This window comes from Prionailurus viverrinus, chromosome B3 (genome assembly GCF_022837055.1).
Source record: "Prionailurus viverrinus isolate Anna chromosome B3, UM_Priviv_1.0, whole genome shotgun sequence".
In the NCBI taxonomy this organism is placed as follows: domain Eukaryota; kingdom Metazoa; phylum Chordata; class Mammalia; order Carnivora; family Felidae; genus Prionailurus; species Prionailurus viverrinus.
This window is the reverse complement of record NC_062566.1, coordinates 127,332,024-127,359,047: the sequence shown is the minus strand read 5'-3', so window position 1 is coordinate 127,359,047 and position 27,024 is coordinate 127,332,024. Positions and strand designations below refer to the sequence as shown.

Sequence of the window (27,024 nt, the reverse complement as noted above, 5' to 3'; positions counted from 1 at the left end):
GGGAGGAGCAGAGAGAGAGAGAGGGAGACAGAGAATCCCAAGCAGGCTCCATGCTGCCAGCACAAAGCCTGATGTGGGGCTCACACCCACAAAACTGCGGCATCATGACCTAAGCTGAAACCAAGAGTCGGACACTTAACTGACTGAGTCATGAAGTCCCCTGAGATACTTCTTTTTTTAATATAAGTATTCAAAGTTATGAATTACTCTGTAACTAGTACTTTAGCTGTATCTCTTCAAGTTTTATTATGTTACATTTTAATTTTTATTCATCTCAAAGTATTTTCTAATTTCTTTTGTGATTTCGTCTTTGATGCATTCATTGCTTATTTTAGGAATGAATTAATTTGTACATTTTTGTGAGTTTTCCTAACTTTTTGTTACTGATTTTTAATTTTATTCTATTGAGATTTGAGAGTATACTTTATATGATTTTAGTCTTAAATTTATGGAGTTTTATTTTATTACTTTGCACATTATCTATCGTGGAGAATATTGCATATGTACTTGAGAAGAATGTATGTTGTGTTATTGTTGGGTAGAGTGCTATTCTATAGATGTTTGTTAGATCTAGTTGGTTTATAGTATTCAAGTCTTCTACTTCCTTGTTCTCTCTGTTGATAGTGGTTAATTGAAGTCCAACTACTATTGTTGAATCATCTGTCCTCTTGTTTTGTTTTATATATTTTGGCTCTTTCTTATAGGTGCATATGTGCTTATATTTTTCTGATGGATTGATCTTTATATCATTATAAAATGTCTCTCTAGTAACAATTTTTGTTTGTTTTAAAGTCTGTTTTGTTTATTATGACTCTAGCTATTCTTGTGGTTTCTGTTAATATGATACACATTTCCCCCTCCATTTACTTTCAGCCCCTTTGTATCTTTGAATCTCCTTTTGATAGCATAAAGTTGGATCTTGTTTTATTTTAAATGTACTCTGAACTTGGGGCCCCAGGGTGGCTCAATCGGTTAAGTGTCTGACTCTTGATTTTGGCTCAGGTCATGATCTCACAGTTTGTGAGTTCAAGCCCTGCATCGGGCTCTACACTGTCAGTGCTTGGGATTGTCTCTCTCTCTGCCCCTCTCCTCATGCTTTCTGAGTCTCTCTCTCTCTCTCAAAATAAATAAATAAACTTAAAAAGATTGTCAGTGGAAGACATCCAGTGACTTCTTAAAAAAAAATGTACTCTGAACTTTTGATTGGATTGTTTAGTCCATTCATATTTAATGTTAATATTGATATAGTTGGATTTACATTTGTCAAGTTACTTTTTGATCTTTATATGTCTCATTTTTGTTGTTCATCTATTCTTTCTTAACTGTCTTGTGTATTAAGTGAATATGTTCTGGTAACATTTTAATTCCTTTAATTTTTTCACTCTATTGTAGTGAGTTACTTAGTTAATGGTTGTTCTAGGGTTGTACATCTTGACTTATTAGAATCTACTTCAGATTCATATTAACTGATTTCTAGTGAGATACAGAAATACTATTCCTATATATAGCTCTATTCTCCTTCCCCCTTTTTGTTCTGTTATTGTATGTATCATACTTCTATCTGTTACAAGCCTAACAAGACTTGTTATAATTACAACTTTTTAAAAAAAATTTTTTTTAACGTTTATTTATTTTTGAGACAGAGAGAGACACAGCATGAACGGGGGAGGGGCAGAGAGAGAGGGAGACACAGAATCGGAAGCAGGCTCCAGGATCTGAGCCATCAGCCCAGAGCCCGACGCGGGGCTCAAACTCACGGACCGCGAGATCGTGACCTGAGCTCAAGTCGGACACTTAACCGACCGAACCACCCAGGCGCCCCTATAATTACAACTTTATATATAATTTTGTCTTTTAAAAAATCTGAGAATAAAGAAGAGAAATTATATATTTATTTTAATCTTATTTACCATTTTTGGTTGTTTTTATTTATTGCTGTAGATTACTGTGGATTTGTCACCATCTGGTGACATTTCCTTATTCTCATACAGTCCTCTCCCCTCTGTGGCTACTTTGTGCTATTATTGGCAATTATATCACATTTCTATATTTCATAAGCCCAACAATACAATTACATACATATTATTTTATGCAATTGCTTTTAAAATCAGTTATGGGAAGAAAGAAGAAATAGGCAGTTTTACTGGCTTTTATAATTGCATAATTACCTTTGCCAGTACTTTTTGTGGATTTGAATTACTATGTGTGATCATTTGCCTTCAGTCTGAAATACTTAGTTTAAATTTTGGCAAAGTTGTATCTGGTATCAACAAATTCAGTGTTTGGTTATGTGGAAATGTACTTTGCCTTCGGTTTTTGAAAGATGATTTTGCTGGAAAAAGGATTCTTGGTTGACTGGTTTTCTGAGCATTTTAAATGTGTTACCCTTCGTTGTTTCTGATGATGAATCCACTTTTAATCTTACCGAGGGTTTCTTGTAAGTGGTAAGTTTTTCCCTTTCTGCTTTCAAGATTTTCTTCTTTTCTTTGACTTTCAGCATTTTTACTGGTGTCTGTGTACAACTCTTTGCTTTCACTCGTAGAGTTTGTTGAGCGTCTTGGATCTGTAGATTGTTTTTCATCAAATTTGGAAAGTTTTCAGCCATTTTTTCTGCAAACATTTTTTTCTGCTTCTTTCTCTGTCTACTTTCTACCCTCCCATGGTGCGTATGCTGGTACTTACTGGTCCTACAGCTCTCTGAGGTTCTGTCATTTTTCTTCATTTCTTGATCCCCTCCCCCGCCCCGCTTCTTCGGGTTGCACAATCTCCATCAGTCTGTTTTTGTGTTCTCGAATTCTTCTGCCAGTTCAGATCTACTGTTGATCTCTCTAGTGAATTCATTTCAGTTCCTGTATTTTTCAACGTCAGAATTTCCATTTGGGTTTATAAAGAATTTTAGTCACTTTATCGATATCATCGATATATCGATATCATCGATATCATTGATGAGACATTGTGATTATTCCTCCCTTTACCGTTCTTATTTAAGCCCGTTTCCTTTAGTTTTTTTCAAACTTATCTATGGACTACTTCGAAGTCTTTGTTAAATCCAACATTTGCTTGTTCTCACAGCCACTTCTGTTGCCTCCTTTTTTGTGTAGGAGTCAAATTTTTTTTGTTTCTTTGAATTTCTCATAATTTTGCTTTTGAAAGCCCTACCTTTTATACAATATCATGTAGCAGCTCTGAGTCCTGGTCCCCCTTCCCCCCGGTCTGTTATTGTTTGCTTGCATGTTTATATAGTGTTTGGCTGGAGTATTTTAGTGAGGTTTATTTCCCCCTGCACCATGAAGCCCCAGGTGTTGCTTCCTAGAGGGTGCAGCTATGGACCTGTGCAGGATCACCCTGGGATGGCAGTGGTTTCCCAGGAACTTCTTTATCACACCTCTCTGTTAATTGCTGGTAGATTGCTCTATTGTTTTCAGCTCTGCCCTGGGACTTGAAATAGCTCCACAAACTGATCCAGTCAAACCCCAGTTTCTTTGCAGAGGTGGTGTCTGAGGTTAATGTTTAGGTTTAATCTGACCTCAAAAGGGTTCTTCTCAGCTGTCTGTTTCTGTGTCTTTCTGTAGCAAACTAGCTGGGTTGTGGTTAAGCTAATGTATCTAATGAAGCTGCCAGTCTCTTCTTATTTGCTTTCCCCCAGAAGCCCTATTATTTTTGAGAGCATCGTTACCAACTATAACTGCTCTGTATTAGTTTCTTTGGGGAGACTTTCTGAGTTCTCTGTTTCACAGCCTGTCTGTCTCCCTGCACAAAAATCTCTAAGCTGAAGTTTAGAGCTGGGATGTGGACAAGGGTGTTCTCTCTTTGTAACACTGCTGCTTTAGGAACACAGGGTGAGGGGTGGAGGTTTGGCACCCTGGTACTCTCAGTATCCCAAGGTGAAATCACGAATGGGAGCTGTGCAGAGGAAGAGAGCACCCCACACCCCAACCCCCAGCCTCCTGGCCATACTTGCTGCTCCTTAGCATTGGCATCGAGTAGCTGAGGGGGTGGGGGATGAGAAATGCTGAAATTCTGCTTCTCCCAGGAAGCTCCTGCAGCCTCAAGCTGTGAGCTGGGAGGAGGAAGCCCTGTGTTCTTGGCTATCCCTACTTGGCATGCAGTTTCTGTTACTTGGCTAACAGAGAAAGGGACAGAGTGGATCGTGGTTTAAATGCCATGGGTTTTTGCTCTTTTTACTGAGAGTAGATTTTCTTAAATAAAAGTTTATTTGTTGCATGCCCTTAGGATCATTTCCATTTTTCTAAAAATCATTTCCACCAATTTTTTCTGGGGAGCAACTTTGTGGAGCTCCCCACATTGCCATTCTGGAAGTAGAGCTCGGCTTCCATTTTTTAGATGTGGTTTCCTTTAGCTCTTTGAACACATTTAAATACCTGATTTAGTGTCTTTGATTAGAAGTCTAGTATGTGGCAAGTAAAGCCGGGCTTGGTCAAACATGGTTTCTGTGGAGCACTTTCATTCCTTCGTGTTGGCCACTCTTTGCTATTTTGTTTTGTTTTACAGATCTCATCATTATTTGCTGAACACTAGCCATATTGCATAATGTAATGTGGCAGCTGTAGAAATCAGATTTTCTCCTGTCTAGCATTTGTGATCATTGCTTTTTATCGTTGTTGCTGCCGTTTATTTGCGTAGTGACTTTCCTGAACAAATTCTGTAGTTTGTGGCTTTATCGCATGTGGCCACCGAAGGCTCTGCATAGCTACCTTGGTGATCAGCTCATACCGTGCAGAGGTTTCCTTCTGTTTGGAACTGCACGTCTCCTGGCCTCTGCCCGTGGGCCACATGGGCGTGTTGGGGGGCACGCGTCTGTGCTCAGGCAGGCAGTGTACCAGCCTGCGGTCGCTTGGCTTCATGTTTGAGCAAAGCTTCAAGGCCGACCTGAGTTTCCCAGTGCAGCCATCAGGGCTATTCAGGTTATCCATATCTTCTTTAGGGAGCTTGGGTTTCTGTGTCTTTCAAGAATTTTTTCCATTTCACTCAAGTTGTTCAGGTTCTGGGCATAAAGTTACTGAAGTTCTTCCCTGTGGTTCCTCTAATATGTATATAATTTGTGTTGATGTCACCTTTCTTACTGTTGATGATGGCAAGTTGTGTTTTCTTTTTGTCCTGATTTCCTGATTAGTCTAGCTAGAAGTTTATCAATTTTATTGATTTCTTGAAGAATCAGCTTGTGGTTTCTTGATCATTCTCTCTTATTTTTCTGGGTTTTGTTTACGTGATTTCTCCTTTGCTCTTTATTTTTTTTTCTTTGTTTTGCTTACTTTGGCTCTTAATTTGCTCTTTTCCTACTATCTCCGGGTGGAAGCTGAAGTGTCATATCTTTCTTCTGTAATCAGTGTTCAGTGCTGTAAATTTGCTCCTAAATACTCCTTTCGTGGCATCCCACAAATCGTACGTTGTATTTTTATTTTGATACAACTCAAAATTCTTTCTAATTTCCCTTTTTATTTTTACTTTTTCTTTGAAACATGGCTTATTTTGAAGTTTGTTATTTGGTTTCTAAATATTTTGGAATTTTTCTAGAGGGTTTTCTGTTATTTGTCTCTGATTTCATTCTCTCGTGTGGTCAGAGGACGTATTTTGTGTGATGTGAATCTTTTTGAACGTTGAAACTTCTCTCATGGCTGAGAATATGGTGCTCCCTGGTCAATGTTGCATGTGCCCTTGAAAAGGATGTGCGCTCTGCTCTTGCTGGGGGAGGTGGTCTACAGATGTGAGTCCAGGCCAGCTCCTGGTAGTTGTGCAAATCGCCTCTATCCTTGTTGCTTTTCTGTCTAGTTGTACATCATCTATTGAGGATGAGGCATTGAAATCTCTAACAACAATTGTAACTTTTTTATTGCCCACAAAGCCTGGCCTTCTGCTTCAGTGCTCTGGGATTGTTGAATCCCCTGAAGTGGGATTATGTCTCATAATTCTTTTGATCCCAGCCCATAGTAGCGACTATTTTTAGTAAAAAATGATGTTGTCAATTTGAGAACTGTTGGTTGTATGTACTTACTGAATTTAGTTGTGTATTTGAAGGTTATGTTAAGATGAGATGCCTTTTCAGTGAAAACATACAAACATTTGCTTTTCATTTGATGCATTTTACGTGGAATACCATTATAATATAAAAATTAATATAAAATGACTCTGCAGTTTAGCTGTGAATTTAAAGTTTATTTCAGTCAAAATGCCAGGGAGCTTTACTTCTGACTAGGCATATTCAATAGACTTTCAGTACAGGTTATACTAGAAAAAAAGTCTTTAGCGATATGGAGTAAACTCTTATTTGTCACCTAATATGTGCTATTCTATTAATCTTGGGCCTTAAATGTTCAGTTTTTTTTTTCCTCTATAATAGGTTGTATATCATTTGGGTTACTTACATGATTTTTTTTTCTCCTAGAGCCATAAACATTCTAGGTGTATACGGCCGTTTCTGCCTTATTTCAATGTGTCGCACCAGTTTGCTACCTTCCTTCTAAAGGGCTCTTTTGTAAGTAAATATGTGGGACTTTTATTTTGGTTTTGATTTGAGAATTTATATATTTTATCACAGTCTAGCCCTTCTCAAGTGAAGTCTTATGTGTGTTACCAGCTATTAAGCATTTGTACATAAATGAATAGAAGCAGTGGTGTTTTCTATCTGCTGACTGGTTTTAGTCAAACAGCGTGGAAGCCACTAGCAGGCAAAACTCTCCATGGCTTTGAAGAACACTTACCCAAAGTCACTTGCAGCAAAGTTGTTCTTGTTGGTAGAAGCATCAATTATGTAGTCTAGGGAACTTTCAAACTTTGATCTTTTCAGTGTTCTGTACAAAGAAACAACAACAACAACAACAATGTAAAAAGGCACAAGATTCTTGTTATTTCTACCTATTGTTAGATTTGAATACAGAAAATACAGTGCCTTTTCTGACTACTAATTACGTAAGAATTGTTCTATTAATCCCAGAAAATTCCTAAAAAAGCATTTCACACAGGTACAATAGTGAGTATTTTTGAAGCAAAGGCACCAGAATCTTTTTAAATGTTTGCCAAAAGTCTGTTGTATTTACAGGACATAAAGTATTTGCTTGAACAATTTCTTCCTACTTTCAGAATGTTGCTGTTGAAGACTTGAGGTAGGTCTTTGGCAAATAGAAATAGAGTGTGCATTATCAGCGGTTCATTCTTGCTGGTACTTACTCATTTTGGAAATCCTCAGAGGATATGATGAACCACTCAACTATGCTTTTTTTGTGTGTTTTCTCCTCAGAGTGAAATACCAGAGCTACAGGTGTGGTATACCAGACTTGGAAAACCATCGAAGAGATTTCTTTTTAAACAACTGGATTCTCTATGGGTAGTTTTCAAATAAATTCATATGTTTTAAACATTGCAAACAGTAAAAGAGAACAGACATTTGATTAATGAATTAAGAATTTTTAATTTTATAACTGATTTTGTGGCTTAAGTATAATAGAGCTAAAGTTGTTCCCAGCGGGTGTCAGTGTGTGTGTGTATGTGTGTGCATTTATAGAAATCCTCCTCAAGGCATAATAGGAGTGTGTGTGTGTTTGTAGGTGTGTTTGCTCTTAGTATCTAGTTTGCCACAGTGAATGGTACCCCCATCCCTTGGCCGCCCAAGTCACAAAATTGAATCTCATCTGCGACTGTCTTTTCCCATCTACTCTTTCTTTATACACCATCATTGATCAAGTATAGAGATTCTATCACTGACATGTTTTTCTTACCTGATCCTTTCTCCTCCATTCCCACTGGCTACTGCTTATTTCAGTTCCTTATTACCTCTCTCCTAAGATTTTGGAAACTACCTTCTGTTTTCTCAGCCTCCAGTCTGACTCTGTCCGGGCCACCCATCACACTGCGACCAGAATCCAGATCTGGTTTTTGTCAATCCATTGCTTAAGTCCCTCAGTGATTTTTCCTGTGAGTTGACCTCCCTTAGTGTAGCACATGACCCTCGTTGTCACCTCATGGGGTAAAAGACTGCTTTCGTTTCTCTATGCGTGTTCTGCTAACGTGGCCTGTACTCACGAATCTTCTTGCATTTTTCACAGCATGGCATGTCACTTTACTCACCTCTGTGACTTTGCACATGCTTTTTCTTCCTTCAAAACTCAGCTGAAGTGTCGCTTCCCCTGAAGCTTTCCCTACCAGTTTTAGCTCACGGCCATCTAGGCACGGGTCCTTACTTAAACACTTTCCTCACCATACCGGGCACGTTGAGGATTGGAGACCTGCCTCATTTAGCTTTTTACCTCAGGTCCCTGCTACTGTGCTTAGCACATGGGGATTCCTCAGTAAATGTTTCAAAGAACGAATTGGTCCAAGTAGGCACACTACTTCATGTAACTGACACAAATCTACTTTCCTGGAAACTGTTAATGTTCTGTGAATCAGTTAGTCACCATCAGTGATTGAACACCGGTCATATATTAAATTCTAAAAATGAACAGTCTGCTTTTTGTACAATAAATTGCTAGAAATAGGATATTAAAATTGATTTTCCCCATAATAAAATAATATCATTTGGGGGGTATACCTGAGCCAGAATATGGTGTTATGTATTTCATAAGTCTGACCAACAATTTATTATTAAAGCAAAGATATGCTATAAACCCCTTTAATTCAAAGTAGGAAAAAAAGCTGCTCAAATTTCACAAAATGGGCATACATCTAATGCCTACATTCATTATGCAGACGATTCTGGTGTCTTCAGAGATCTACATTTAGCATAGAACAGCTGTGATGTAGGGAGTGTTTCTTGAAGGTCATGCCCCGAGCTAAGCATTTTATAAACATTATCTTATTTAATCATCACAACAGCCCTAGGAGGTATGTATTTTCCCCCCTCATTTTGTGGAGATGTGGCTTAAAGAGATTAAGTTGCCAAAAGCATAGATGTGACATAAACCTAACTTGCTAATTGAAATATGTATGGAACATGAAAGAAGCAGGACTTGTTTTTCTTAATAGTAGAAGGTTTTTTGTGCTTAACAGCTGGTTAAGCTGTTTATGGACTTTTCCACCTTAGTAAACTCCTAAATACTAAATAGGCAGATCTCTTATTTACATACATGTATTGAACACACACAGGCTTTGAGAGCTTGTAGTCTAATGGAAAAGAACAGACTAATAGAAATAGGTTTTGGTGTTGTCTAGTCATCCTTCCCTCCATGTAGTGAAATTCTTTTAAAGTCCTACCTACAAAGTAGAATTTTATAAAGTCTTCTAAATAACTTAAGAAAAAGATTGCAAAGACCTTGGTATTGGATGTATCCTTCACAAGTGGTTATGAAGTTGTAACAGAAGTGAGTTTGGCTCTTTTTTTTTTTTTTTTTTTTCAAAAAGTTATTTGGCCCAAATGAGAGGAGCCCAACGCAGCTGGCCTTGACCTCCGTGTTTTCTTTTCTCAGCTTCTCGACAGCGGTGGCGCTTTCACGCTGGAGCTGCAGGAAGATGAGCTCTTCACCCTCACCACTCTCACCACCGGGGGCAAGGGCAGCTGCCCACCGCCTCCAGAGTCCCAGCCTTTCCCGCAGGTGTATGATGATGATTTCGATGTTGGTGAGTTTTTCATTTTTTGCTTGTTTTTTTTAAAACTAAAACTTAACCTACCTAACCAGTAGTGGGTAGATTTCTATGTGTCGAACTCGTGCGTGATAAAGTGGCTGTAAAATGTAGCTCTAAATGTCCACGTGGTAACTGAGATCTCATTTTTGTGTTACCTCAAGGTGACTCTCGACTTGAGGACCCTGTAGTTTTCAGTGCCAGAAAAAAAGCGTAGAGGTCAATGACAGAATGAGAGCTATAATCCTAATTTGGTTTCGGTGAAGCCTGAGGCTTATTACCCTGCCGCTTCCCTGTTAGTGGAAGCCATTCCTGGCATCCTCCTGTAGCCCGGAGGTCAAATGACTTCTCTTTCTTCAGTGTCCGGGGCCTGGTGGCTGAGGGCAGCAGTGCTCCCCTTGGCTACTTCACCTCATCGTCTGCCCTGCCCGGGAGTTTTATACTTGCACTCTCCTGCTTTTCTAGGAAGAGCTGTCCTAAAGCTGTTGGAAAAGCTTTTGATTTTCGGTAATTTAGCAGAACTGCTGGACACGTGAGAAGGCACGGTCATCGTGGTGATAGCCCCAGGTCACTCAGTAGGTGACGAAACTTGTTGATTAGTAGACGTGCAACTTGTGACCTCACAGGCAGGGTCAGCTGGCTCTCGTATTTGCTCCTAAGATCTGTGGCTGTAGGAGAGACACAGGCAGGGAGACTGCCATTGTGAGAGAGTGACTTGACCCTCCTATCGCCACAGGGCTGCTGTTTCCAGCATGGTTGGTTGGAGACTCCTGGTACCCCCTCCCGATGACCCTGGGTCACTGCCCAGCCACAGGGTCTCATGTCCCTTTCCCAGCAAGTGATGTCCTGGTTAACTGCAGGACGATGCCCTTTGGACTGTGTACTGGGCTCCTCTCAATTGTTTGCATGACATGGACCACAGGGACCCCCAGGGTTGCTTGGTGCCTTGTTTTCTTGCAGTTCTCTGAAGTGGCCTCTTAGATGAATTGGCGAATTATGCCGCCAGGCATAATCCTGTTGCTTTCCTTTGCTGACTTCTGTGTCGGCAGAGGTAACTGTTCTTGCCCTCAGTAGATGAGGCCTTGCCCTGAGATATGGCCTCGTTAACCAGAGAGAAGTTCCCCTGGCACCAAAGCTATTCTGTGACCTGAGGAATGAAGGGCAGTTCGAAACCTTCAGATCTAAAATGTAATGCTCTGTTGACCACAAAATAAACTAAAACCTAAAGTTAAACACTGTAAGTCAGGCTGTAGCACTACTTCATATGGTTCTTAATTTCTCAAATGATGAATATGGAAGCATTTAGAAAAGCATGAAGTGTGAAATAGCTGTAAGATGATGACCAGAGTTGCTCTTCTATAGCCTTCAGCATTGTAAGACTGTAATTTAATAAAACCAAGAACAGATTGATAGTGTGGGCCCAACTGTTTTTGCCTCATTTTAGAAATAGAAGACAATTTGTAATTTGTAAATTCTGCAGTTGATATGGTGAGCCTTTTCTAATCTCCCAGCTGATGACTGTGACCCGGGGGTTAGAAACTTGTTTGACAGATGCTAGAAGTAACAAAACCATCTCTTATTGAGCCGTTGCCAGATGCTGGTTTATGTACACACTTCACATACATTCTTTCATTTAATTCTCTTGTCCTCATGCCCACTTAGAAATGAGGGAGCTTGAGAGGCGCCTGCGTGGATCAGTCGGTTAAGCGTCTGAATCTTGATTTGGCTCAGGTCCTGATCCCAGGGTTGTGGGATCAAGGCTGGCATCGGGCTCTGTGCTGAGTGTGGAGCCTGCTTAGGATTCTCTCTCTCTCCCTCTCTCTGCCCCTCTCTCCTGTTTGTACTCTTCTCTCTCTGTCTCTCAAATAAAAAAGAAATCAATCTCTATTAACCTAAACCTAAACTTCCACTTGTTATTAGTGTCATTTACTTATTTAGGACTTTTCAAAAGTGTTTTAAAATGTGCTGAAGTATCAGCAGAGATTCTGTGAAGACTTTGTACTAAACGGAGAATTTATTGTGTTCTGAACAGATTACCCGTTTTTTAGTGAAGCTCCGAATTTTGCAGATCAGACTGGTGTCTTTGAATACTTTACGAATATCGAAGACCCTGGAGAGCATCGCTTCACGCTGCGCCAAGTTCTCAATCAGCGGCCCATTACCTGGGCCGCTGATGCATACAACACTATCAGTGTTATAGGAGATTACAAATGGTATGTAAAATTGGTGTGCGTATGTAGACCTGGCTGAAATAACCTCTCATGTTGTCGAATATGTTCTGAAGTGAAGACTTTTCAACGGTCTTCCTTGTATAAGAATCTAATAAGTGTGTGATAATTGCTGAATATCATGACCACAAGCCACGGTTATGATGCCTCAGTGTCCTTCCCTCAGATTTGCCCAATTTAATAGTGATTGTTGCTGGAACAGATTGATTTTAGTATAAAAATTGCGGCCTTTTGGACCCAGTTATAATTGAAGATTTATTTATAAGTAGACATTGTGATTTGTGGGGTTTTTGTGGATTTGCTGGAGAGTTCATTTGTTGATCTGGGGTTGCCACCTGCTGGATCCATTCTAGACTTACACTGTTTTAGCCTTCGTGGAAAATCTGTTTACCAGGTGACGGTAGATGGCAATAGTGAGAAGCAGATCGGCCTTTACTGTCATTCCCCCTCGCCTGCCCTAGAGTACTACGGAGGATTGGCTGTCTCTGAACCGAAACTCTTATTTCTGGCTGGGACTCTAGAAATATCGAGAGACTCCTTAATTATAGTAGAGAGATGAGATAGAGCACCATCCAAAGAGTAACCGAGAGTATTCATAACTTTGAAGATTTTATGTATTGAGATGGCAGTACTCCTCTTTCCTGCTGCAGTGGGTAAGGAGGTGGGGAGAGGTGGAGGGGGAAAGTGGGGAGAGAGGGAAAGAGCCACAGGGTCTGAGAGAGAAAGAACCAGGAGAGAGCAGTGATGCCTGTCGAGAGGCATCGTTTTCATCGTTCTTAGCCCTGCTTTCATTGTGTGATTCCCTGCTCAGGAATCTGCAGTGACTCTCTTCGGCTACCGAATCAGACCTCATCGTCTGTGTCTGACTTCCAAGACCCTTTCACATTTGGGCTCATCCTATTTATTATGTACTCTTTCTCAGTATTTCCTCCTGGATTCAAAGTAGCCAGGTCTGTTCAGAGATTCCCCACAAGTCCCATGCTCATTTCTTTTTTTCTGGCTGCGACTCCCTCTAACGTGGGGAAAGGAGGGAAGGAAAACTGGGTCATACTTCCCACAACTACCTGTGGCAGAGTTATCATCCTCCCCACCTTACAGATCAAGAAACCAAGACTTCCGGGTAACATTTGCCTGAGATCCTATACCTGTAAGTTCTAGAACTAGGGTGAGAGGCCAGGACTGTCTGGTGCCATAGCTCATCTCTTTGGACTACACCTCACTGCTTCGTTTTAATCGTTGTCTTCTTCCTAAGACGAGCGGGGGATGAGTGTGGTTTACCTATAGTGCTGTTTTAGAAACTCGGCTCTCAGTGTGTGCACAGCCATCATTTCTTCAGGACCGTATTTGTGGTGGGACTTCCCCTCTCATACTTAGGTTTAGTTGAGTCCCAGCCCAGTAATTTGACTATGGAGGGTAGGCTTTCCTGAGGCTACTCAAGACTTTCATCGTATTAGTGAGCTTTGGTTGGGACCTGCGGACGGTCCACAAAATGACCTCTCACTGCACACATCCCAGCTTTGCATCCCTTTGGTTAAGTTTGCTTAATGCACAGGCTGGTTTTTGTGCCCTTAGCACGACCAAGAGGTTGTGGCTGTGGAAGACCAGACCACGCTTTTATTCTCCTTCATTCGCTGTAAAATTGCGGGCAAGTTCTGCCTGGGGAATCTCTATTCTGGAATGTGATGTAAACAAAGGAGGTTAGATCTTCTCCCGCCCTGACTCTAAATAGAGTAAGTTTGTGGTGCTGTAACACATTCACACTTCTGATGAGTCAGAACAGAGGTAGGGGATGTATGGAGCACTTCTGATCCTTAGTAGTTTCCTGCTGGTGACAGTCTGTAGAGAGACCAGCTCCCTCTGCTGGGGAGGATGTACAAGAGAGACTGTGCTTCTGTTAACTTTGCATTGGACTTTTCTGTAAAGTAGCCCAGCATTGGTTAGACGATTCAACGTAGATTTTCCTGATTGTTGTGTGCCTGTTGTAGCTACTTCCTTTATATTTTTCATTACAGAGTAAAATTTTATTGTGCAAAATTCACTGATAAAAATCTGAGAAGTGTGAAAGCCACATAATTCTAGATCTAACTTTCCCCGCTTCCAAAATACATTTCTTGACATTCTTAGTTTTCTTTTAGGTAAATTGCTTGCCTTATTACTTGGCTTTGTGCATGCTTACTTTCCTGTTCGCAGTTCAAGTTTGAGTAGGAGGTAAATTATTTTCAGAGATCATTTTGGCTTGGGGTGGTTGTATCATTGCAGAAGGCATCTAGAAGGGTTTATAAAAGAAGCCTGGAGCAGAGCTCACTGTTAAAGCTGTAGTAGCTGATTGGCTGAATTTCCTCTCCTTTGATGTGCCCCTGTTGATCAGTGATGCCGGGCCAGGGTTTTACTGTCCCTATAGGGACAGGGATGCTCTGTAGGGGAAAATGGCTCTCAGAGTAGGATTCCTGAACCAGTGGCACCGGCATCACCTGGGAATTTGCTAGACATGCAGATTCAAGAGCCCAGCGCAACCCACCTGAGTCAGAAGCTGTGGGCTGGGGCTGACAGACTGACTTTCACAAGCCCTCCAGGCAATTTCAGTGCTGCTCAAATTTGAAAACCCCTGCTGTAGTGTCAGGAGAGTTGCCTCTGTCTTTGCAGAGAAATACCTTTAGATCTTTCTTCTGGGGTTTTTAAGTCTTGCTCGAGTTAAAGGTAAATATTAGCTCCAAAGTATGTTTTCCTAGGGGCTCCAAGCTTTTGTCTTCACTGCTTCTCTTAGCAGATGGAAATTTAGTAAGTTTTTTTTCCAGAATTGTATGGAAACAGACCTTTTATGCATTCCTATGGGGAAAAAAGGCTTCTTTTAACATTATATTGTTAGGTTGAGAAGTTGTTTTATCATAGATCAGAAATGTGTTCTTTTTTTTTTTTTTAAGTTTATTCACTTATTTTGAGAGAGAGAGAGAGAGCGGGAGGGGCAAAGAGAGAGGGAGAGAGAGAGAATCCCAAGCAGGCTCCATGCTGTGGGTTATAGAACCTGATGCGGGGCTCGAACACATGAACTGTGAGATCATGAGTTGATCTGAAAGAGTTGGATGCTCAACAGACTGAGCCGCCCAGGCACCCCAAGAAATGTGTTCTTAAGAGACTTAAAAACCGTAAATACTATTTTCCAGTAACTCCTTGAAAGAGGCAACGAAATGGCTTAACTTTAGTCACATAAAACTTAAAACTGTTATCAATGAAGATTCTTTTTTTTTTTTTTCCCCATCAATGAAGATTCTTGAAGCCCATCCCTGCCACAAACACAGATTTAGCAAGTCACATATTCACCTCAATTAGAAGTTTGGAGGCATGTGGCTGTGAAATGACACATTTGTGCCTTACCTGGAGTGGCATAATAAAAAGTGCTAATGAACAGTTTCACTCTGCAGGTCCAACCTGACTGTGAGGTGTGATGTTTACATAGAGACTCCCGAGAAGGGAGGCGTGTTCATTGCGGGAAGAGTAAATAAAGGTGGTATCTTGATTAGAAGCGCTAGAGGAGTTTTCTTCTGGATTTTTGCAAATGGAACCTACAAAGTTACAGGTGACCTAGGTAAGTGACTTCTTCTGTATGTAGCACATGACTTACTCTGAAATATGCTGTGAGCTTCTTACTGTGTGATGAGAGAGCTTCATCTCTAGGTGCTTGGACATCTATTTGGGAAGAGATTCAGCACATTTGAGCCAACACCAAATGATTCAAAATCATAGAGTTAATGAGAGAGGCAGCTGTGGAAAAGAAGGTTGTGTAGAGCTCTTTCAGGTGGAGCTGAGCTAGGCGGTCAGGATAGGATTTGCATAGCCTGGGGTGATGTGGACATAGTGGGGAGAGAATGCTCAAGAAACACCGTAAGTAAAAAGCAAGACTATAAGAATGTGCTGGTATGCTTAGGGAAGTAGAAGGAGAGGGGTTGGTCTGCTTAAAATGGAGATACCCTGAGGGCGCTTGGGTGGCTCAGTAGGTAAAGAGTCTGACTCTTGATTTCCGCTCAAGTCATGATCTTAAGGTTTGTGAGTTCGAGCCCTGTATCGGACTCTGCCCTGACACTGGGGAGCCTGCTTGAGATTCTTTCTCTCTCTCTCTCTCTCTCTCTCTCTCTCTCTCTCTCTCTCTGTTCCTCCCCCACTCATGTTCTCTCCTTCTCTCTCTCTCTCAAAAAAAAATAAACATTTTTTAAAAATGGAGATAGCCCGTTTCCCAATGTAGTTAATAATTTGACACTTTTCATTCATCTTAACAGCCCTTGTCTTATGTAGAATAGCATCTTATTCAGGAGAGGTGCTTAGAGTGTGTCCATGTTGAATTCTGTCTAATTCACTGTGGTGTTGGTGCCCCCTGCTCTGTGGAAACAGACTGTATTGGTGCTGCCTCTTCTGGATTCTCAGTCTCTTGACTTTGTCCTGCATTAGTGAAAAAAATCTTCTCTCCTATAGTTTGTTACTCTTTGCCTCTTGCTAGGTGGAAAGGGCTCCACAAGTAATGAAGAAAGAGTGGGTAATAAGGACACCAGAGTAGGAATTGCAGAATCATAGCATGACCCATCTAGAACATTCCTCACTGATTTTCCAAACCAGAAACCAGTCCAAACCAGGGAGGTTAATCGATTTTCCCAAAGTCTCAAAATGAGTTGGTGGTAGAATTAGAACTAATGATTTAAATCTGTGTCTTTAGTCCCCCCTGTTCTTGTGTTTTAAACTGCCCACTCAACATCTCATCCACTTTCTCTCAGCCGTTCAGATAGAATATATCCCCAGATTAACTGTTTTCTCTCTCTAATTCTCAGTTCACGCTCTATGTAAGCAGTTACACTAGCTGGAAATCTTATGGTGACCTTTGACTACCACTCTTTTTTCTTTATATCCAGTCCAATCAAGTATAAACCTACGCCTGAACTGTAGAAGCCAACACATTATACTGGGGATGGTTTGTAAATTTATTTCACTGGTTCTTCCGTGAGCTCACATATGATATATGTCTGTCTCAGAGTAGGCTCCCAGTACGTGCTTGTGGAATGCATGCCCGAATGAAGGATGTTTTGTTTTAAATCAGTAGTAGATCTGGAAATGTGGGTCTTTGTTAAGGCTTACTTTACTGCATACACATGCCTCCTGAGAATCCCCACTGAGCTATGTGATTCTGTGATTTAGACTTTAAAAATATATCAATTAGGATAATCTTTGTGTGTTGCAGCTGGATGGATCATATATGCTTTAGGACATGTTGACGTTACAGCGAAAAGATGGTATACACTCACATTAATTATTAAGGTAAGTATTCCTGATCAGAATACCTGGAGGTAAAATATTCTTTTCTTGTGCTTTTCTAGCATTTTCTGTCCTCAAATGAGAGGGGGGAAAGTGTGATAAATGCAGTGATGGAAATAGGCAGAGAATCTGCTGGGATACCAGCAGACTCTAGGGTGATAGTATATGTCAGGGTAAACCTGTATGAGAATCATCAACTCTTGACTTTATCACCCCACGATTTTTTTAAATTTTGGTTTTCTTTTTTTTCAACTCAGGAGTAGTTGGTAAATAGTCAATAATTGATTTATTTTTTTCCAAGTTGGCCTGAACCAAGATTATAATTGGAGCTTATAGATATAAGCAAAATCACATAAATTTATTTTCGGTGGTTGAGACTAATTTGGTTTTTAGAGAAAAGTACAATTTTTTAGAAGTTGGTTTCCATGAGTATTTTTTTGTCATGGAAGGTACCAGATAAATCGTAGGATAAGAATGTCTAAAAATACTTGTCAAAATTGCTGAGTGATCTTGAGTTCTTGATGGACATGCATTTAAGGGATGTGTAGAAAATTCTTCTGTGTAATATACTACTGCTCTCTGCCATTATAATTCTGTCATAATTTTACTTAGGTTACAACAAGCAGTAAAATACGGAATTCAGATAACTTTTTGAAATTGTTCTCATCTCTTGCCCAGCCACCAAAAAATGATACAGTAACATTTTCCAGGCAGTAACAGTAGGCTTTGAACATCTGGTTTGTGTGTGGCATAGTTTATTTAACTCTGCCACACTCGATGGCACAACTTTGTTCCCCGTTCTTTCCTCTTCTGGTGAATGGAGGCAGGATGGGCTGGCTTTCCTTGCAGGTAGAGGGGAGGGGTCTTCTACATGCCTCCTGGGGTGCACACGTGCTGGTGTTTGTTCAGGCAGATGTTTAGAAATGGAATTATATTTACAATCTTGACAGATACTGCCCTATTGCTAGCCAAGCTGTATCCACTTTTATAGCAGTTATATTACCTATTTTTAAAGATTTTTTTCAAACTAATTGACGTGATTTATATTTCCCGGATAATTAGGGAGGTTGCACATCTTACTATGTTTATTGGCTATTTGTATATATATTTTTTCTCTTCTCTGAAGTTACCCATTCACATTCTTTCCTCATTTTCTTACTGTGTTTTCTTTTTCCGATGGATCCATATGAATTTATGATATATTTTGAGTAGCCACCCATTTTCTTTTTTTTTTTTTAGTTTTTTTTTTTTTACATTTATTTTATTTTTGAGAGGCAGAGAGAGACAGAGCACAAGTGGGGGAGGGGCAGAGAGAGAGGGAGACACAGAATCCGAAACAGGTTCCAGGCCCTGAGCTGTCATCACAGAGCCCGACGCGGGGCTCGAACTCACAAACCGTGAGATCATGACCTGAACCGGAGTCGGACGCTCAACCGACTGAGCCACCCGGATGCCCCTATTTTGAGTAATCATCCATTTTCTGTTACTTATGTTACAAATATTCTTTGTGTCTTGTGTGTTTTAATTTCTAACGGTATGTTTCACAGATAGAAGTTTTAAATTTTGGTGCTGTCAAGTATTTCACTTTTTTTTCAGTGCTTTTATGTTTTATTTAAGAAAGCCCGCACCTTTCTCACGGTTAGGAACATTTCTTTTCCTCTAAACTAAACAAAGTTGAGGATTTTTTTTTCCTGTTGGAGTCTTTAATACATCTGGAATTTATTTGTGAATCATAAGGGGAAGATCCCAATATAATTTTTTTAAACGAATGGATAGCCATCATCATTTATTACCACAGACCGTCCTTTTGTCTATGATTTGAAGGCTAACTCTTTGATGTAACAAATCATCACATGTGCATAGGCTTCTTTCTGAACTTTGTTCTTTATAGTGCTTTGTCTTATCCAGTATCACTCTTTAAAACACTTGATTACAGGGGCGCCTGGGTGGCTCAGTCGGTGGAGCGTCCGACTGTGGCTCAGGTCATGATCTCACGGCTCGTGAGTTCGAGCCCCGCGTCGGGCTCTGTGCTGACAGCCTGGAGCCTGCTTCTGCTTCTGTGTCTCCCTCTCTCTCTGCCCCTAACCCACTCACATTCTTTCTCTGTCTCTCTCAAAAATAAATAAACATTAAAAAATAAATAAATAAAACACTTGATTACACAGTTTACCCCTTTACTTCCTTCAGGTTCTTTCCTGACCACCTTATATAAAATAGCATCCACCTCCTTTTGTGTCCCTCCCCTCCCCCCGCCCCCCCGCCAGTTTATTTTTCTTACCTCCTGACATCACACAGATTCTGCTGATGGTTTTTGCCCTTGCCTCCTCCCTTCACTAGAAAATGGCTCCTTCAGTGACAGGCCTCTTTCACCAAACACTGCTGGCTCTCTGGCATTCCTGGCACGTCTGCCATCAGAGCAAGAGCCTGGTGAATTCTGGCGAGTGAGTGAATGGATGCCCCCGAGGGCAAGTCCCTCATGATTTCTTTTTCCAAATTATGCTTTGTAAATTAAAACAAAAAAAGTATATTTATTTCTTGTATGTGAACTTTTAAAACATCTTTTCGATTCCATGAAAAATGCAGCCAGTATTACGTTGAAAATTTATACATCAATTTGGGCAAAGCCAACTTTTTTTTAGAATGATGTGTTTGCCCCCCACAAGGCCATGAGGACAAGAACAGGCTGCATTTGCCACTGTGTCCTCCAGTTTTATTTAGTGGTTCTTGCATACTTCTTGTTAGGCTTATTTTTAGCAATGTTTTGAATTTTTTGAAACCATGAAAGGGATTTAAAAAATAAATGTCCTTAATTTTTCTCAGGTGCTTTGTAGACAGGGGTAAGAAAATCAGCAGGGCTTGTTGGGAACAGGTGCCTTCTGGGCCCCTGCTTGTTCCTTCCTCCTCACCCCATGCGTTGTCCTGTGCCTCTGATACAGTCACTCTGAACTGTTCGAAGTGTATCTTCTGGTATCTCTTTAATAAAAAGTGATTTGTAACTTCTAGAAATTAGCTCTGGTCTCGCCACTGGAACAGGCGGGGATTTTGCAGATGTAACACCTGCGCCACCCCCAGCCCCACCGTCTCTTGTTCCGTCGGCCGGGAGCACCCGGCTTCCCTCTCGAGTTTCAACTCTGGGCACTTCGAGGCCTCCTCCCACTCTGCAGTCTGGTCAAGCCCCCGTCTCCTGGTTGAGTTCTTCACACGCCTTGTACTGCTTAGCTTTTCTTTATTGTGTGAGTTGGTGGGTATGTCTCCCGCTAGAGCGTAAGCTCCATGGAACGGGGGCCTTGCCTTTCTTGTTCATCCTAAATTCCCAGTCCTTTAATAGCACTTGGCAAATAGTTTTTTGCATGAATAAAAGGCAAAGCAAAACAACATCTTGCGATGGTCCATTTTCCAAATTACAGCTAATAGGAGGATTTTTATATTTTTTTACTTAAGTCTTTCATTGGTCACCTACATGCCAGGTACTGGCATTAGCGAAATTATGAAGGTCATGGTTTTCCAGTTAAAATAACCAGTTGTCCCTCAGCTTGCCTCTTCCTATCGTGTTTCTCTCCCCACTGTAGATCCATAATCACAGACGACGACAGCTTTACCGGTAACAGATCTGGTTTGAAACTAGCCCACAGGCTGTGTATCAGACTGAAAGCATTGTGAGGCCAGCTTCAGTGTTCGTTTTCCTCCTTTTACCATCACCGAGACCAGCGTTTAGGAGGATTTTATATCATTTTGTCCTTGGCCCACTTTCACTGCTTCTCAGCACTACTGAGGAGGTGGTTAGAGCGATAGACTGAAGCCTTACTATGTTCCACCTGCAAGTGTTTTATGTTGCTCAGCTTTTGTTTTCCCGTCCATAATATCAGGAATATCCATAATATCATATCCTTCTTACGAAGATCAAATGAGATCATATATATGAGCGTTTGGTACGGTACTTGCTACATGGTAAGCACTTCGTGACTCGAGTGAATATTCTTAGCAGTAGGCATGTTTGAACCAAGCAGAGCAGCATTCATATTTCCTTGCTGATGCATCCTGACTCCCCGAAAGTTGTTTCATTTCTTTGAGCTTCTATTTCCTGGTCTGTAAAAGGGACATAACTTCTGTAAGGTTGTTTGGGGTTAAATGTGTCTTATTCTTTCATTCCACACATTTCTATGAAACACCTGTTATGTGTCCTTTTCTAGGTGGTAAGGGATGCAGCAGTAATGAAGACACACACGGTTCCTGCTCTCCTGGAGCCTGTATTCTCTAGGGCAGGGGTTGGCAAACCCTTTGTAAGGGGCCAGACAGTAAATATTTTAGGCTTCGTGGGCCATGTAGTCTGTGCAACTTAACTCTGCTTTTGTAGTGAGACAGCAGCCACGGACAGTAGATAAATGGACGCGTGTGGCTTTGTTCCGATAACATTTTATTTATAGAAACAGGTGGCTGGCTTGTGGGCCATAGATGGCTGCCTCTGGTTCTGAGACGGTAAAAAACCCAAATCAGCCAGTCACATGGTGAAGACAAAACGGGACAGTGAGGTGAACGAGCTCCACTGTCCAGAGTGTCTAGGTAGAGAGGCAGGGGAAGCGCTCTCGGAGCTGGTGTGCTTTGAGCTGAGCCCTGCCCGATGGGAAGAGCACCTTGAGCAGAGGACCCTGCCTCGTGGGAGGGACCCTGCTGGTGACAGGCCTCGTGGGAGGGACCCTGCTGGTGACAGGCCTCGTGTGTGGAGCAGCCCAGTGGCCAGAGGGCAGGGGTGGGGAGGAGGAGGTGATGTATGCTTGCGCGCTATGGCTCAGTAGCGCATACGTATTGGCTCAGTGTTAATACCCCCCGTTGGCCGAGTGGCGGAAGGTGTTCAGTGAGCACTTTGAGAGCTGCGGGTAGCTGTGCACGCGTGTGGCTGTGCATGCGTGTGCTGGTGGGAATATGTGCGGCCCTGAATGTGGAGTTGGGCAGCTATGATTCAAGTTGTAGCTCTGCTGGTGAATCTGATTTTGACTTTTAATCTCACGTCTCAGTATCTCCCTCCGTAACATGAAAGGGCAAAACGAACACCCATTGAACTGCAATTCTGTGACCTAAAAACAGGTTTTCTTTTGATCCGTAGCCCAGTGCTTTGGATCGTTAGCTCTTCACCCTTTGAAATTAGCTACTTTTAAATGTTCAGCTGCAGTTGATACGCTCGTAAACGTGCTATAATAATGATGACAAGAGCTGGCATTTATTTTCCCCTGTGTGCCAGGCACTTGGCTAGGTAGGAATGGCCACTATCTGAGGGAGTTATTTTTGTCTTTCTGTGTCGGTGACCAGTAAGTCATTCATTTCTCTGGACGTCTCCCTTCTTACCCCTGACCCTCCCACCCCAACATCAGTTTAACTGACGGTTCCTAGTTTTATAACTTGAGGGTGGGCTCTCCATATGACTTTGAGGTGATAATTTGTACATGGAACAAAACGGATTTAGGTAAATGGAAGCTTTGGCTCCGGTAGTCACGTCTGAAAAGCTGGTGGCTGTTAGCCACAACACGTGAGCATGCACGTACTTGCAAATTACAAATGTTTCTTTCTTTCAGTGGGCTTTTGTTTAAAACTTTACAATGTTAGGAAAAGTTTTACATTTCTGTTGGTTTAGAGCATTTTGGTGGGGGACAAGGAAATATCAAGGCATTTATTCCTTGTGCTTCGGAAACTATTTACATAAGTAGATAAGAATTTCCTCAGAGAATTTTTTCTGGGTTTCAAACTTGCGCTCAAACTTGTGGAATTGTGTTTTGCCATGGTCTTAAGTGAGAAGGATGTTCGCTCCACGGAATAGATTGGCCACACGTATTAAGAAACAGACCTCAGAGGATCGTTTTCATACGTCTTCAAGGGGTACATTTGTCTTTCCTCCAGGGCCGTTTCTCCTCTGGCACGTTGAATGGCAAGTCTGTCTGGAAGAATATCCCTGTGAGTTTCCCGAAGAATGGCTGGGCCGCGATTGGAACTCACTCTTTTGAATTTGCACAGTTTGACAACTTTCATGTGGAAGCCACAAGCTAATATTCACAGAGCACCGTAGAACACTCCTTGGATTTTCTTTCTTTCTTTTTGGTTTTGGTTCAGAGCCAATTCTTGCCTTGATGGATCAATACATGAGCCTCTCAGAGACTAAAAATAGTGAAGAGTAAATGGGGAGAGAAATATATTTTTGCTTGATCTTCTGGAAGATATTTTTAAAACTAATGCCGAGGGGAAACACGTGAATCTGTAACATTACCCGATATGGCCCCTAAAGTTCAAGCTGTACAGGGGTCCTGTTGTTAGGGGTGGTTTGGGTGGTTCACACCTTGAAGCCTTGGCTTTAATGCTGAGCTCGCTTTCTTCATCTTGTGTGCAAGGGCTCGTGCAGAGGGCAGTGACTTGATCTTCACAGAGGTGGACTGTGCGTCTGACTGAGCTGAGGGCCTCGTCTGGAGGTAATGCCACCCCAGAGGGAGCTGAAGAACACTGGAAGTGCTGCTTTTTGAAAACCACTTCAACATGTTAATCTTACACTCTATAAAGAGTATTTTTTCTTTTCCTTTTTACAATGATGCTTTTGAATTATAGATGAGTGGATGATTTGAAAAATGCCTCATTAATAAACTACCTCTAAAGCTACTTCTGCAGTAATAAATATGAGCAGATTAATTGGGTTATATGCAGTTTTTAAGTCTTTTAGATCCAGCTTTTAGTCGTGTAACCCATAAAACTCTCTGAGAACATCTTCCCAGGTGGCTGGAAGGAAGAAGAGAATCCCACCTAGCCAGTGCTGCACGTGGCTCTCAAGATGTAGCAGTTTTCTTGTGTCTTATCTCATTGTGCCTTTCGTGATCTGTCTTGTGTGTCACTGATGACAGACTAAAACAGCTAACGAATTATTTTGTCTTTGCTCTTGGAAGAAGGGGAACACTAAGCTTCTGCTGGTACATAGAATTGGATCATTCTCTAATATTGTGTGATTCGATGCATTTATTTCATTAAAGTACAAATGGTGTTTGTATTTAAGTATGGGGAGCATATTTCTCATGCAGTGTAATTGATATCTAAGCATTAATAGACATCCTAGAAACAACTCACATCATTCATGTCGATAAAGTAAATTCTGGAATTCTTTATAATGAAAGTTCAGAGCTTCACTGGACTAATTCTGCAATTTTGGAATTTGTAATAGTTCAACATAGGTGAAATTAACAAAGTTGTGTATTTCTATTATAATAAGACAAGAAGGTAAATATTAGAATAAATCAGGTTACAGAGAAAAATTTTAAATTAAAACCAAGTCTTAAGTGATTTCCATTCCGGTCTCTACGTATGTTTTTAAGTTAACTTTATTGTGGCAGAATTCATATACGATAAAATGTTCTCATTTTAAGTGTACAGTTCAGTGAGCCTTGGTAGGTGGAAATACCCACAAAACCAACACCCCAACTAAGATGTGGAACATTTCTGTTACCCCCAGAAAGTTCTCATGTGCACCTATCGTAATTTCCTCTCACCCGCACCCGTCTCAGGCAACCATCGATCTGACTTCTATTGATGCTGATAAATTTTCCTTGTTCTAAAACGTTATAAAAGTGGCATCATCCACTATGTAGTCCTTGCTGAATGGTTTCTTTCATTCAGCAGAATGCCTTGAGATTTGTCTATGTTGCTGTTTATATCAACGGTTTGCTGCTTATGTCAAAGAATATTCCATTGTATGGTTCTGCGGCCGTTTGTCATCCCCTTCTCCCACTTTCTGGTGTTGCAAATAAACCTGTCACGAACATTTGTGTACGAGTCTCTGTGTAGACGTGTGTTTTCATTTCTTAATAAATACCAAAGAGTGAAATTGCCGGATCTTTAGGGGAGTGTCTGTATAACTTTATATGAAGCTGCTAAGCTGTTTCCCACAATGACTGTATGATTTTACACTCCCAGCAGCGTGTTTGAGAGTTGCAGTTGCTTCACTCTCTTGCCAAAGCTTCATGTTGCTACTCCGCCTGATTTCAGGTGTGTGGGTGTGTGGCAGTGCATGAGACGTTGAGCATCTTTTCACGGACTTCTGTGTCACTCATGTATTTTCTTTTGTGAAATGTCTGTGTACCTTTTGCTCATTTTAAAAATTAGGTTTCCTGTCTTATTAAGAGCTCTTTATATATTTCAGATGCAATTTGAAAACTCAGATATATGTTTTATAAATTGTTTTCTCCAAGTATGTATCATTTCAAGAATGCAAAATTTTGATTTGGAAGTGCAGTTTATTTATTTTTTTCCTTTATGGTAGGTGGTTTTATTTTTCCGTTGTTTGTTTGGTTGTTTTTTTTGCTTGTTTGTGTTTTTTTTTTTTTTTTTTGCATCCTAAGAAATCTTTGTCTATTCTAAATTCATAAGGATCTTACCCTTTTTTTCTTGTATAAGTTAGTTTCTATATTCAGTCTGTGATCCATTTTGCATTTTTTTTGGCATATGCTGAGAGGTGTGAGGTTTGACATTCATTTTTTTTTTCCTGTATGGATATTCAGTTTTTCCAATATCATTTGTTGAAAACACTATCCTTTGTGAAAAATCAATTGCCTATCACTGTGTACCTCCAGAAATAAATTCTCCATTCTGTTGTATTGATCTGCATAGCTGTCCTTAGGCAAATGCCACACTGTCTTCATTACAGTAGCTTGAGAGTCAGTGTGGAACTCCGTTTAAATCCTCCCAACTTCTTCAAAATTGTTTTGTCTAATCCAGGTAAACGCGAAGTTTCCATATATATTTTAGACTCGCCTTGTACGTTTCTGCAAAGAGCTTCCACGATTTTTATTTGGGATTACATTAAAATTACAGATCAATTTGGAGAGAATGGATATCTTTGTAATATTGGCCCTTCAATCCATGAACATGTTCCATCTCCACATTTTTAGGCTTTCCATAATTTGAGCCATTTCTGTAGTTTTCTGTAGGGTACAGGTTTTGCACGTATTTTATTAAATTTATTATTTCGTGATTTTTTGATGCTGTTGTGAATGATATTTTTTATTTCATTTCTCAGTTGTTTGTTGTGTGCATCACAATGCATTTCTACAATACACATTTTTCAGAATACACTTGCTTTTCTTCTGTTGACCTGCAATCCAACCACACTGCTAAATTACTCATTCTACTAGCTTTTTTTTTTTTTTTGTAAATTCTTTAGGATTTTCTACCTACACAGTGTCATCTGTGAAACAGATAGGATTTCTTCTCTTGCAATATGTCTGCTTTATTTCTGCCTTATTGCACTGGTTGGGACTTCAGAACAACATAGAGAAAAAGTGGGAAGAGCAGACATTCTTGCCTTTTCATGATCTTAAGGGGGAAAATGTCTCACCATTAAGTGATTAAATGATTTTTCTCCTTTCTTCTATTAAGGTAGTACATCATTTTGCTTGATTTTCAAACATTAAAGCAACTTTGTGTTCCTGACATATGACAAGTGGGGTTTATTTCTTCGTTTATATATTAGTGAATTTGATTTGCCAATATTTGGTTAAAGGTTTTTATGTCTACATTTATGCAGAATGTCGGTCCAGTTTTTTATTTTTTTGTTTGTTTTTCTATTTTTGTCTGGTTTTGGTAACAACCTCATAAAGTCATTTGGGAAGTGTCCCTTCCTTACCTCTTTTATCTTCTGAAACACTCTGTGAGGTTCTTCTATCTTAGACTCTATCACTGGTATCAGTCACAGTCCAGGACAGAAGCCACACCAGAAAAAACAAAGTTTTAACTGGTAATGGGATTAACTACTAAGGGGTAATGAGAATTCCAAAGGTTACAGAAATAGCGGGTATAGAGACCGGCCACTTATCGGCAAGGGCAGAGTACCCAAGGAAGGGGCAAATTTGGACGAGGGCTTCCTTGCAAAGCTGAGACTTGGTCTAGTAGAGATGGTGTGGCTGTG

General features: G+C 40.7%; 1 protein-coding gene across 4 annotated transcripts in view; it reads left to right on the top strand.

The window, feature by feature from the left end:
- The window catches only part of GALC (galactosylceramidase), a 60,968-nt gene extending 36,075 nt beyond the window's left edge, over window positions 1-24,893 (top strand). For all 4 annotated transcript variants that reach the window (XM_047862427.1, XM_047862429.1, XM_047862431.1 and 1 more), the window contains exons 11-17: window positions 6,404-6,493; window positions 7,256-7,342; window positions 9,420-9,570; window positions 11,606-11,786; window positions 15,221-15,384; window positions 17,023-17,099; window positions 22,986-24,893. In XM_047862427.1, the coding sequence (XP_047718383.1) occupies window positions 6,404-6,493; window positions 7,256-7,342; window positions 9,420-9,570; window positions 11,606-11,786; window positions 15,221-15,384; window positions 17,023-17,099; window positions 22,986-23,132 (897 nt within the window). In that variant the 3' untranslated portion in view covers window positions 23,133-24,893. The remainder of the gene's footprint in view (window positions 1-6,403; window positions 6,494-7,255; window positions 7,343-9,419; window positions 9,571-11,605; window positions 11,787-15,220; window positions 15,385-17,022; window positions 17,100-22,985) is intronic.
- Window positions 24,894-27,024: the final 2,131 nt, after the last annotated feature.